The following is a 12961-nucleotide window of genomic DNA, read 5'->3' as shown; positions in this document are numbered from 1 at the left end:
GAAATGAGCGAGGGACACGAAGAGAAGAAGAACGAGGAGACAAAAAATGGGAGCAGCAGAACTGGCGGGGTCAACAAACCGAGTCTCTCCACGTCATGCCCCCCACCAATAAAGTAGTTGTTATTATACTGACTGCCATACGATTACTGCTATTACTACTATACAGTATTATTATCTGAAATGAAGAATCTATTCATAATACTCTAGCATGACTCGTCAAGCGCCAAAAAGTCAACTATATAAACCGACAAATAGAGCAGCCAGAGAGGCTTGCTGAGCAAGTCTTATCTCAAGGGACTCCCGCCGAAGAAATCCCCCGTGCCAGGCCCGGCAAAGCTGCCGTTGCTGGGCGTCAAGGCGATCGAGCGTCGGAAGCCCTGGCGCGGGGTGGTGGGCGCGCTGGCAGTGCTGGCGGTGCCACCCCCGACGTCCGGGGTGCTGGGGGTATTGCGACCACTGGGGTTGGTGGTGGTGTTGTTGGTGCCGCTGTTCTGCATCGTGACGGCGGTGCCCGGGCGCGACAGGACGGTGGCGGTGCCATTCCGCGGGGGGGGCCGGAAAGCCAGCCTGGATCCTTCGCGGAAGATCTCCTCGAGCATCTGCGTGACGATGCCCGCGTCCTCGTACTCCTGGAACTTCTTCCACAGGCGCAGGGCCATGCGGGCGTCCTCGATGGAGTCGTGGCCCTGGACGTCGTCCGTCGGTTCCTCCTGGATGTATTCCTTGAACACCGCCCACGCCAGATACCGCAGGCTGAGCCGGCGGTTCTTGCTCGGGTGGAAGAAGAGGTATTGCGTGTCCACAGTCTGGGACTTGGGGACTTGGATGTTGATCTTGCGGAAATCAGACGCCAGCCCGTGTCCGACAAACACGCAGCCTAGATTCAGAAGCAGCCAGAGCTTCTTGTAGGCCACCTTGAGGGGGACGAGGTTATGGTGGCTGGTTCGGGGGTCCAGATCCCCGGGCTTGATGCCGGAATACTGCGTAACGTAATCGACAATCGCCTCCTTGATGGTGATATAGTCGTCGATGAAGGGGACGCCCTCGCTGAGGCCGGAGCCGCGGAGGACAGACACCCGCGCGAGGCCGCTTTTGCTCGGGCGTACAATCTCCTGGGAGCCATCGGCTTTGACGTCGATCTCGGCCTTTTCAAGATCAACAAACTCGGTATCTAGAGCGACGGGTGTGCCGGGTTCAGGCCGTTCTTTGCTGTCGAGAGTCTGACATGATGGATTGGTAGGACCACCACTTTTGATGTTAGCTAGATTATTTTGATAAAGAGGAGAAAAAAGAAAAAAAAAACCTACTTCATCGACCACTCTCGAAACAGCAGGGTAGTGTCAAGAGCGTCTTTCCAGGAGTCATCCACCGCATGACGAGCTTCCTTGGCCTGAAAAGCTAATACGCAAGGGAGCTTCCACGGCTGACTGAATTTGAGGGCTTCCTCCTTGTCGACCTCGGTGACGAGGAAGTCGTTGAATAGATGCCATCTGTTGGTCGGGTCGGGCTGACGTGCCGACACAGACACGTTGATGAAGGAGACGAGATGCGGTTTCTGGTGCTCCGGGATATCGATCTCGCAGACAAACCCGACCAGCTCATACACCAGGAGGCCCGGGGTGTTGTTACTCTGGACACGCATCTTGAGATCATCGCCCTCGAAGCAAACCACTTGTCCGTTCTCAATGAGAATCCCGACCTCCTCGGGTAACCATCCTGGGACAGCCCACAGCCGGCGGTAGACGGGACTGTTCAGGAGGGTGTTTAGGATCAGAACATGCGGCATGTGATGGATGGACCTCCGGATTGTAACCTGCTGGTACCGGCGACATTGATTGCACCAGCCTCGGTTTTGCCTCTCGTGCTCGATGCTTGCGCGGAGGATATTGGAGAAACGGAAGGCCGGGTTCCGGCGCGCCTGTTTGATGTCCAGGTTTGGGTAGATCATATCATTGACCAACGAGTTGAACGGCCGCACGGTCTTGTTCTGGCAGAACATACAGCGGATGGATTCCAAGGCCACTGTCGAGAGGGTCTGGTCCAGGTCGTCCGCGCTCGGTTGGATCATTCGGTAGTCGTGCGATATCTGGGTGAGGAAGAATCGGTTCACTGCTTGGATGGCGGTGGCAAGAGATTTGTTGGTGAGGTTCTCCTCGAGCAGCTCCAAGCTGGACGCTTCGCGGAAGTTGCTGAACGTCTTGAGCAGGTTGGTTGCCTGACAGTTCTGGCCATTGGCCTTATCTAGCATATCGAACAGATAGCCCAGTTCGCAAAGCAGACAATTCTCAAAGATACATGTGCCTGCGGTGTGATGAAGCGCGAGATTGCTCATGAGTGGAATGAACTTGAACAGTTGTAGAAGGGAGTTGGTGAAGGAATTCGCAATGTGGGTTTCGAGGCCAGAAAAGGCCGTCTGGTTGTAGAATCTGCATGGATTAGAATGCTTAAAAGAGGCTGATAGCAAGAGGAGGAAGAACTGACCGAAAGTCAAAATCATCGACGCCAAACCTGCTATACTTGATTTCGACATTGCTATATTTGAGGAGAGGATCGTCGTCTGCCTCCCCATTGATTTTGGTACTTGCCAGCGCATCGATCGTGTCACCGATGGATCCGTCCGACTTGGATTTGCTCTGTTCGCGAGCCTTCTCGCTGAGAAACTTGGGGGCGACGAGCGCTGATTCTGCCGAAGCCAGGGCCCGGGTGTTCTCGACCTGATAGCGGCGGACTTTCTTCGGGTTGGGCGCGTAATGGCCGACTTCCGCGGGACGCAGATACGGCAGCAGAGACTGATCGATCAGCGGGGGCGGGCTGCCGATATCGAAGAGCAGGTGGCTGGGCCATGCCGAAAACAGACGCTCGTGATAATAGGGCATGCCGATCATGTTCAACGGCGTCTCAGGGGTCCAGTCCAGCGGGGGCGGGCGGGGAGCCACGTCGGCGAATTCCGTCTCCTTGCTCATCTCATTGAAATGAATCTTTGCAGGCGACCCCCACAGGTGAACGGCACACTCGGCGTCATTGATCGCCAGGGCTTCGCCGGAGGGGGAGATGTCGATACCAAGCATGAAGCCCACGTTCGCCTGGCGCAGGTTGATGGCGTTGGGGTTCATCAGATCGACGACCTGGAGCTGGCCCGTCTGAGAGGCTACAAAGCTCGTCGTATGGAGCTTCGGATGCATGCGGACGTACGCCGCTCCGGCATGGAACGGAATGGGCGGCAATGGAGACAGGGTCTTGAGGTCGTAGACGTTGGCCAAGGGGTCGACGATGGGCGAGCCCAGATGCCGGACCGAAAAGCCACAGGTGACGAGGAAGTCATTCCGGGCATCCATATCGTTGACGGCGGTGCCATGGGCCTTCCACGACTTGACGACGCTGAAATCCGCCATGCTCAGCGCGTTGACGGAGCCCGTGTCCGTCGCGGCGCACAGATACCGGCTCCGCTTCATGATCGTGTAGTGATGCTCCGTCGGCAGCTTGTCCACAATCACCCCTTTATCAATGTCGATGGTAAACATGACTTTCTGGCAGCCCGCGGCGAGGATCCGGTTCGTCTGCGCCGTGAAACTCATGCAGCGCAGGTCCACCATCTCCTCGTGAGCGATATGCCATTGCGTCAGCCCCCGCCGCGTAATCATATGCACACTCCGCGACGACAACGAGATCACCCCCCTCTCATGAAATAGAATCTGCCGTACGGGGCCCTCGGCCGCAGGATGGGCCCTGACAGACGTGTACCGCTGCAGCTCCGGTCCGTAGAACGAAACGATCCGGCCCTGACAGAGTTAGCATGCAATGAACCCAAGCCCCCCCTAGAACATTCGTCCGTCAATTTACATATTCATTCCCCACCCACAGCAACTCCTGCACATCATCAAACGCCAAAGTCGTCGCGATGGTAGGCAACCCGTGCGGATTCGGCGGCGGCACAGGGATACGCGACAACTCATCCCAGTCGGCCTCCATGGCTCCAGCAGAAAAGACCACCGAACGTCTCCCGCGTATCCTTTTGTTGTTTTCTTTCTTTTTTTTTTATAGTCTACCCGGACGGTAACACCGCGAGGCTAGGCATCGTTTCTTCGATCGAGGGCGCGAAGTGCGGGGAAGCTCTTCGATGGGAATCCGTCGAGGCCAAGGCACGAGCAGACAAATCGACAGGATGACGCGTGGAATCGAGAACCCGGCGTGGTAAAGCAGGGGGATTCGGATTCGGATTCACAGGGGGTTCAATCGTGGTGTGTGAGCAGCGATGATGTGTTTGCGTGTCTCGACTCTGGGAGGGCAATAGCTGGTGATGAGGCACGGTCACGTGATTGGTGGGGAGCCTAAGGCTAACAGAGAGGATCTAAGAGGATCTATAGGATTTATAGGATTTATACAAAGAGGATTACTACTACATAGGCACTGTCTATTTATGTATTATTCGAGAATGTGGATTGCTTCGCTAACTCAACAATCCATATGTCAGATACAACATGAAACATGCGGGGATGGTAGAACTAAAAAAAAAAAAAAAAAACTATCTGTAGTACGATGAAGGGTTCGAATTGGTCGCCCCCGGACGCTGGTATGCCTGATACTCGCCGCCAGCGGACGCACCAGGAGTCATGGAAGGATACGGGGTCGGTTGTGCTGCGGCGCCAGGCACCGGGGGTGGTTGGTGAGCCGGAGGCGGTTGGTGGGTAGCAGGGACCGAGGGAGTCGGGTACGGAGGCTGCTGCTGCTGCTGCTGGGGCTGGGGCTGGGGTTGTTGAGGGTAAGGGGCATTCGATGGAACACCCTCGTCTGGCGGGTAGGCAGGTGGCTGATAATCTTGTTGTTGTACATGAGCGGGCGGGGAGACCTGGCCGCCGCCGATGGGATAGGAGGGGCGATGATGGTCAACGGGGGAGTCGTAGACGGACGTTCCGAGCTCTTGCGGGTGGTCGTAGGTGGATTGGGGCCGGTGGCTCACCGGTTGGTAAGCGTCAGCAGCAGGCGGTTGTTGCTGTACGGGTCGACTGCGAGGGTCGGGCGACGGGCCAGAGGTAGGATAGGGAGCGTGGGACTGTTCGTAGTAGCCGGGCGAGACCGACTGGGCAGGAGGTTGTTGGTTTTCTATGGAGGTTTTTCCTATATTAGAACGGTAATCATCTGATTTCTTTCGCCCCTTTTCCACAACTCACCTGGTCGCGGACTAAAGTACCGTTGAGGATCCGACGGATACCCCAACGCCGCGGGACCTGGGCCTGGATAAACATATGCCGGCTGGGCTGGTCGTCCGTAGGCAGGCTGAGGCAACGTCGGGTGTGCCATGGATGCTTCCAGGAGGGCCTCGTAGTCGCGTCTTGCCTTGATGAACTTTTCGTTGAGTTTTGTGAATTCATCTATTCTATTAGCAGAAGAAGAGAGGAAGAAAGGCATTAGAGTGTACCCTTCTTTTGAGAATATTTGCCAATCAGTTCGATCAGTTTAGGACGGATGGCCAGGGTGGAATGGTACAGAGCGGTGATCTCCTCGTTATCCTGGGCGTTGAGGTCCGAGCTGCGCGTGCTGAGCAGGGTGAGCAACTTCTCGACATTCTTGATCTGGCCGAAGACATCGGCTTCCATCTGGGCCTCGCGCTGCAGCTCCTCGACCGTCGGGTCCGGCAGCTTCTCGACATAGTTGAGTGGGAAGATGCCCGTCTGCCCACGCAACGAACCTTTCCACCAGTCCTTGTACACCGACTCGAGCACGGCAATGATATCGCCCTTGCGGAACTGCAGCTCGCCCGGTTCCGAGGGCTGGAAGTCGAACAGAGCACGCACGCGAGACACCGTTGCCGCCGAAGTGCCCGACGGTACGGGCTGAGACGCCTGCTGCTGTCCTTGTCCGTTTGTTGCCGCCCCCGCCGTCGTCGCTGTTGCTGCTGCTGCTGCTGCTGCCGTACTGGCCTCGGCCTGCGGTTGCGCAGCAGCAGATTCACCGGCCGGTTTCTCACGAATAGACAGCGCCAGAGCCATCTGCAGTTCCTCCTCTTCCTTCTGGCGATCGAGGTCGGTGATCTCGCTCTTGACCGGTTTGGAAGGCGGCTGTAAATTGGGATCTAACCTGTTAGATTCGCAGTTCACTGTGTAATTTCAAGACGGCTTACTCTGCGTCTTCAACTTCATGTACGCCTGCTCCATAATCCCAAAGTCGGGGTTATTAGCGAACATCTCCGTCCACTCCTGCATCCGTTCCAGAATCTTCGCCTTGACCTGCTGGTGTGTGTTCTGCTACTTCTTAGTCAAGGGACCCGACAACACCATAGAGAGAGATAGAGAGAGAGAGAGGTTTACCCTGTCGTTCGCCAGACGGAGAAGTGCATCCGTGAAACTCCTCGACGCCAGCTCCCTGTGGATTTTCGGTCCGCAATTCTGAGCCAACGCATTGGCAAGCTATTTCCACCATCAACCATGATTCTAGATAGAGGAGATATGAATGGTCGGGAGGATACCTCGAAAGTATACAACTGTACATTCGCATTCCGATGCGCCAACCGTTTAATCATCGCCGCGACGACATCTTTCGCCCTGCAAACAGCATATCAATCATACGACACTCTCAAACTCCCCATGTAGAAATAGACATACCCTGACTCTTCCGCAGAGACTTTATCGCAAACATCCTAGAGAAACTCAGCATCAACGCGCGCCAGGGACTGCTTGAGATATAGATCAAGGGCGTACAAGAATATATTCCCAGTTTTCAGAGGTGAGGTTCTCATCGGTCGCCTTGGCTGGGGTGCTTTAGCTGCAGTGCTGGGATATAAGGTCCGAGAAAAAAAAAAAAAAGAGAGACTTACCGACTGCGTCGTCGAAGACGTTCTGCTGGGCGCGAAACATCCCACCGTCAAATTCACACCAGTATCTTCCGTTATGGTCCAGGGGGGAGCTCCGTATCCAAGCCCACGCCACGAGGGAAAGGTGAGAATGCGGGGATCGAGGGGAATAACGATGGCCGGGCAACCGAGAGAGGGTATTGGAGTCGTACGGGAATGGTTCGACGAATAGTTCGATCCGATTAGATTTGCTGCAGAGCGGTTAGGTCGTAGAGTACGATAGTGGTCGTGGTGTAGTAGTGGTCGTGGTGTAGACGCTGATGATGCAGTGCGGCTGTGAGGTGGTTGCCTTGGCACGACGTATGTGGAGTCTGGATGACAGTGAGGATTAGAAGTTTCTCCCAGATAAATAGAGTAAAATGTAGACTTATACTATAGTACTGACTTGATAGGTATGAGATAAATAAGAGTTCTATTCAGAAAGATGAGGGGGGTCTTGGAACTGATGGCGAAGTATCGCTAGGCATCTCTATTCTATTCAATATCCACAAGCAGTCTATTTTCAGATCCTTCAATGGTACAGGATCTCCTCATTATACTACTGTTATACTACCAATACTTTGGTTACTGCAGCCAACTTTTCAACAAATCTTAAAACTAGTACTTCTACATCTAGATCCATCAAGCGTGGCAGAAATAATGCAGTCTATGTGTGGTCGTAAGCTGAACAGGAAACAGGAAGTGTGAAAAAAGATAGGGAGAGAGAAAAAAAAAAAAAAAAAAATCCAGTCATATCATGGTCAAGTCAATCAATGGGTATCAAGGAGAGAAACAGAAGGGTCATCGCTCAAGCCGAAGCCTAAGCCATTTTTTGCGCCTTTTCTTGGGCGCGGCTGATGCGCGCCGCCTTGACCAAGGGGGCCAAGTGCGTTAACGGTTCGCAGAGAGACATGAAGGGGTGCTGAGAGAAGGTTAGAAGAGGGGAGACAAGAGAAGGAAGGCAAGAAACATACCTTGAGCAAGTCGTGCGCCGAGGCTCGCTTCTCCGGGTCGACCTTGAGGGCGAGATGCAAAAAGTCCCGGAAGACAGGCGAGAGGTTCTGCTCATCCTTGATGGCCGGGGTGCCGTTGGTGGCGATCAGGTAAAGCGCCCGCAGCGGTGACTCGGTCAGGTACGGCGGCTCGCCTTCAATCATCTCGATGGCCATGATGCCCAGACTCCAAATGTCCACCTTGCGCCCGTACTCCTTGCGCGTCACCACCTCGGGGGCCATCCAGTACGGGGTGCCGACCATCGTGTTTCGTTTGTGGTGCGAGTCGTTGATCTGGGCGCAAAAGCCGAAATCGGCTACAATAATTAGAAAGAACATGAAGAAGAAGAGAAGAGAACGCACTCAGCTTGATGTTGCCGTCTAGTGATAAAAGAATGTTGTCCGACTTGATATCACGGTGGATAACACCCTTGGAGTGAAGATGCTGCAGGCCATTCAAAGTCTTAAAAAAAGTTAGATAAATACGCAAGTGTAGAATAGAAATAGAAAGAAAAAGAAAAGAAAAAAAAAAAAAAAAAAGCTCACCTCGCGGCAGACTGCGGCAATCTGGCCCTCGCTCATGATGTTGAAGGTGACCACGTCGGTCAGACTGCCACCCTCCATGTATTCCATGACGACCCACAGGTCCAGGCCGTGCAGGTAGCTGTCCAGGAAGTTGACAATGTTCTTGTGCCTGCTGTCCTTCATGACCAGGATCTCGTTGATGATCAGATCCTTCTTTGGCTGCAGGTCGAGGTTCATCTGTTTGATCGCCACGCAGTTGTTCGTGCCCGCCTCATAGGCGGTGTAGACGCCGCCGGAGGCTCCTTGGCCGATCTTGTTCAGGTTATAGTACTTTTTGGTCGGATCGCCGGGGGTACAGATTGAGGCCAGGCGGGCACGCACATCCATGATGTTGCTCTGGCGCGCCCGTTGCCGTGGCCGCGCCGCAGGTGGTGCACGCGCCGCGGCGGACGTGGACCCGGGCATCCCCGAGGCATCGCTCGCCTGCGGGGACATGGGCGGCGCCACTGCCACCGGCGGTGCTGGCTGCGCAACGGGGATCCGGGGATCTACGGCGTGCATTGCCTGTTGCTGCGGTGGTTGGTACTCGGGCTGGCGTTGACTCTGGCTGCGGCTTCGCTCCAGCTCCTTGGACTGTTTCAGCTTTTGCTGGGCCAAGGCCATCGCTTGCTGCTGTTGCTGCTGCCACTGGGTGGGCGTTGCGATGGGTCCCGATGATGCCGGCGGCATGCGGACGCCGGCGGCGGGGGTGGTCCCATTGGTGCGGGAGTTTGACCTGCTGAGCGACTGTGACTGCTGTGGCGGCAGCGATTCCGTCTCCGGGATAATGGGCGGCGTGGAAAAGGCGGTGCCGTAGGCCGGATCGGCTGTCGACCGCATTAGGTTATTGGGAGTGGCGGTATAAGACGAAGGAGAAGAAGAAGAAGAAAGAGGAGGAGGAGGAGGAGGAGGAGGAGGAGGAGGGCTGGACACGGGGGGTACCGGGGGGGGGCGAGCGGGTACGATAGCAGGGACTGCGGGGGGTTTAGGTGCCGAGCGGTTCGGGACCAGGCCCCCAAGCGGGGGAGACATGGCGGCCGTGGCGGGTGGTGCACGGGGAATGGGCGGAGGAGCGCGTGGGTTCTCGAAGCTACCCTCATGATTCTGCGGGAAGCGCGGGCTTGTCGGAGAGGCAGCCCGCGGGGCGGAGGCGCCGGAGTTATTGAGGGAGGGGGAGGGGGAGGAGGAGGAGGAGGTGGTGGTGGTGATAGTGGTCATGGTGGTACTGACGTGGATGGGCGTGACCGTGGGGGATTTCAGAGGCTGAGCGTGGTCGAACTTGTGCCAGACCTCCTCGTCACTATCGCCGCGGGTATTCTTCTCGTAGAACCGCATGATATCGACCATGGTCTGAGGGTGAGCCTCTTGCTCCTTTTTGGAGATGCCATTCTCCTGAAGCAGACGCTGCCACTCCTTGGGGAGGCCGGTGAATTGACCGGTCTGATTGTCATAGCCGACATGGGTGACGTGGACGGGGTTCTCCGGAGCGGAGATTTTGATGTTACGGGGGGAGCCGAGCATGCTGGTGACGAAGCTCGAGAAGCTGCTCTTTTTGCTGCGACCGGGGGGTTTGACGTTACCCTCGTCTGAGTAGCGTTTGGCAGTCAGGCCGCGGTCGGGGTCGCCGCCGCCGCCACCACCACCCCCGCGGAAACCATCCATGCGTTTGTGCAGGGCGGAGAAACTGGCCGACTGCCGGAGGGTCTGAATGCGATCGGGACTTGTGTGGGAGGATAGTAAGGGCGGGGGTTGTTGTTGTTGTTGCTGGTGTTGGTGTTGCTGGTGTTGTAGAAAGCTTGGAGGGGTACGGTCGGATTCGGCGACCGTGTTCTCGTCGAGGGCGCCGAGCATCCCGCGGGTGTCGAAGGGGGCGCCGATCAGATCATCGGAGCTGAGCTCGTTGTTGAAGGAGAAACGGCCTGGGTGGCGAGGCTTGGAGGAGGAGGAGGAGGTGAAATAGCTGGAGTCGTGATTGCTATTGACGAGAACGGGAGAGGCCCCGGCGCTGCTCTGGTCCAGCGAGGAGGAGGAAGAACCGTAGGCGTTGGAGCGGGTGCGCAGATGCTCTCGGCTGCCACTGCCCGAGGAACGCGGGTAGACGGGGGCGGAGGGGTGTCTTTTCAATGAAGTGTTGCTCTGCTGGCTCTTGAGGCTGCGCGAATTGACGTTCGGCGGCGGGTCCTTGTGCAGCTTGCTGGACGGGCGACGCAGCTTGAGCGAGGAGAAGGTGTCTTGGTTCATGGTGAGTGAGCGTTGACTGACCGGATCGTCGTCCGTCCCGTCACAGGGAGACTCGGACAGCAACGCCAATGACACAACGATAAAGACGGACGGAACGGAGAAGCCACTGACGATGCGGCGGTGCGGGCGTTCGAGTTCCTCCCTCCTCAAAAGGAGTGTTCGGGGCTTATCGTTCGTTGTGTGTGTGTGTGTGTGTGTGTGTGTGTGTGTGTGTGATACGGACTGCCCACTGGCCGGCCAGTTGCTCGAGAAACAAACCCGCAGTACGACGCAAGGGGGATGCAGAAAAAGGGAAAAAAAATAAAAATAAAAAAAGGCGTAGGTCCTTTTTGGTTTCGTGTCTTTCTTTTATTTTTTTTTTCCACTGTCTGGTATAGATTGCACGTGGGAGATCTGCTGGGGGGACAAGGTGAGCACTGAGGGAGAGGAGGAGTATGGACCGAGTACGTACGTCGGTACAGTCCGACTTGTTGGAACCGGGGGAGCTGGGAGAGCTCACACAAGGCAAGGGAGATGGAGAGAAGGGAGCCAGATGGTAGGCAAGCCGAGCAAGCGATGGAATCACCACGGAGAGGATGAGAAGACGTCTGGCGAAGGACGGGTGCTGCTGCTGGCCATGGTGGAGGTGAGGCGAGGAGGGAAATTGGCGGGCAGCAGGCGGGAGAACTTGAAATGAAATGAAATGGGGAGACGGACCAGCCCAGCCACAGAGCAGGCATAATAATTTACAGTGTTTTAGTATGTAGTGTTTATTTTTTTTTTTAATATTCTTTTTGAGTATTATTTTGTAGTATTTATTGGTTATTTACTATATAAATTATTGACTGGTTAATGTGATGTATTCTTGCCAATCGAACCAGCTCACTGAGTACTATAAGAATAGAATCACTGATAGGTATCTACCTAGATAATAGTCAATGAATCATCCTATCTCAAATAGAAGACCTCATAGATACTAGATATATGTGTGTGTGTCACTGTATATACACTGATATTAAGGATATTCTACCTCTATTCTAGATGACAGCGGGGTTCTTAAGTGGGTGGTATTCGTATTGTAATTACCGACGCGCCTTACCCTTGCCCGTCACACAATGCAGGTCCCTCGCTAAGTGTACCTTAGGCAGTGATATTAGTCCATTACCTATGAGGTAGTTAGTATGTAGTAATATTAATATTACAGAGATAAATAGAATAAGATAGAGCACAGAGGAGATTGAATTAGCTAGTATATTAGAGTATATACAGAATATACTAGTTACCTGTTTTACTATGAGTACTGTGTCATACTGTCATAAGGTACTGTAATAGTAATAATAACAGTGGATAATTAAAGCCTCCTTGACATCTTGGCTTATTTATTATTATCAACGTCTCATATTGACTGACAATAATATATTAGAAGGAGTCTTCAACTCTACGTAATCAGGTAGTTACCTAATAGCTATTTATTATGAACTCTCTGCTATACTCTTCAATACTCTTCAACCAATCTTCTCTCAATTCTCTTATGATGGAGTACATATGATCTAGTACCTACTCCATATAGTGACAGCCTACAGGACAGTAACTACAGTCTACTCAATCAATTAAAGCCATTGAGATTATCGAGTTATTCAATCAATACTATTATTTAACTACCTAGTATCTATAATATGATACTATTGTGGATAGATATCAATATTGGAAATATTAATATTGTCAATAGACTCAAGAATCAGTATTCACCAGCCTCACTCGGGTCTACACAGCCATTGAAGATCAATTAATAAACCGCTCCCTCTAATATACTAATTGACTCTTTCTATCCATTCTTCCCCTTGAATTCTCCCTGCTAAACGTCGCTATCTCATGCCAATTCTTAGTGGCGGAGTGCGGCTCAGCAGCCCCGGCTTTTTTCCCACGCCGACCTTCGATGCTGGCCTCTTCCTCTTCCCTGACCTTCTCTCTCCCTCGTCCATTATTGCCTGCCAACTCCCTTTTCCTCTCCCACTCCCCTCCTCTCTCAACCTCACCCTTCTCTCTCTTCTCTCCCTTCCCCTCTTCCCCTCTTCTCTTCTTCTCTTCTTCTCTCCTCTTACTGCGCCCTCGTCGGCTCTTGGCGTCACACGAACCTCCTCGTGTGATAGGCGTTCGTGCTGCGTATCCAGCGCCAGATAGAAAGATCGTGCTTTCTGACCGGGTGCATTTCCTGGATTCTATTCATTAATCTATTCTTCTCTCGATTTGCTATCTTCTCTCATCATCTCTTGGATCCAATTCGCGTCGTGGAACTCAACCTCTCTCAACGTTGGATTTGGCAATTGGTTGTACGCAAGATGCTTCCCTTGGATCCAGC

The 12961-nt window shown here is 53.9% G+C and overlaps 3 protein-coding genes across 3 annotated transcripts; all 3 read right to left on the bottom strand.

Annotated features, from left to right (window-relative positions):
• Nucleotides 1-175: 175 nt before the first annotated feature.
• ASPZODRAFT_134188 (hypothetical protein) lies at nucleotides 176-4225 on the bottom strand. The gene is made up of 4 exons (XM_022723457.1): nucleotides 3841-4225; nucleotides 2482-3779; nucleotides 1308-2426; nucleotides 176-1248 (listed from the first exon to the last, which is right to left on the bottom strand). Exons 1-4 carry the CDS (start codon nucleotides 3967-3969, stop codon nucleotides 285-287), a joined length of 3510 nt encoding a protein of 1169 aa, XP_022580018.1. The 5' UTR covers nucleotides 3970-4225; the 3' UTR covers nucleotides 176-284.
• A 297-nt stretch (nucleotides 4226-4522) lies between these two features.
• ASPZODRAFT_99665 (hypothetical protein) lies at nucleotides 4523-7283 on the bottom strand (the record flags this gene model as incomplete). Its single annotated transcript, XM_022730617.1, has 10 exons — nucleotides 7238-7283; nucleotides 6812-7164; nucleotides 6696-6745; nucleotides 6600-6634; nucleotides 6464-6539; nucleotides 6306-6404; nucleotides 6119-6239; nucleotides 5417-6070; nucleotides 5169-5369; nucleotides 4523-5100 (listed from the first exon to the last, which is right to left on the bottom strand). The coding sequence occupies exons 2-10, from the start codon at nucleotides 6849-6851 to the stop codon at nucleotides 4523-4525; spliced, it is 1854 nt and encodes a 617-aa protein (XP_022580017.1). The 5' UTR covers nucleotides 6852-7164; nucleotides 7238-7283.
• A 363-nt stretch (nucleotides 7284-7646) lies between these two features.
• ASPZODRAFT_144135 (hypothetical protein) lies at nucleotides 7647-10623 on the bottom strand (the record flags this gene model as incomplete). The annotated part of the gene is made up of 4 exons (XM_022724985.1): nucleotides 7647-7748; nucleotides 7801-8135; nucleotides 8182-8281; nucleotides 8365-10623. 4 exons carry the CDS (start codon nucleotides 10621-10623, stop codon nucleotides 7647-7649), a joined length of 2796 nt encoding a protein of 931 aa, XP_022580016.1.
• Between the last annotated feature and the right edge of the window lie 2338 nt (nucleotides 10624-12961).

This window comes from Penicilliopsis zonata (assembly GCF_001890105.1).
Source record: "Penicilliopsis zonata CBS 506.65 unplaced genomic scaffold ASPZOscaffold_11, whole genome shotgun sequence".
Lineage (NCBI taxonomy): Eukaryota > Fungi > Ascomycota > Eurotiomycetes > Eurotiales > Aspergillaceae > Penicilliopsis > Penicilliopsis zonata.
Note: the sequence above shows the minus strand (reverse complement) of the source record. Positions and strands in the feature narration are given on the sequence as shown.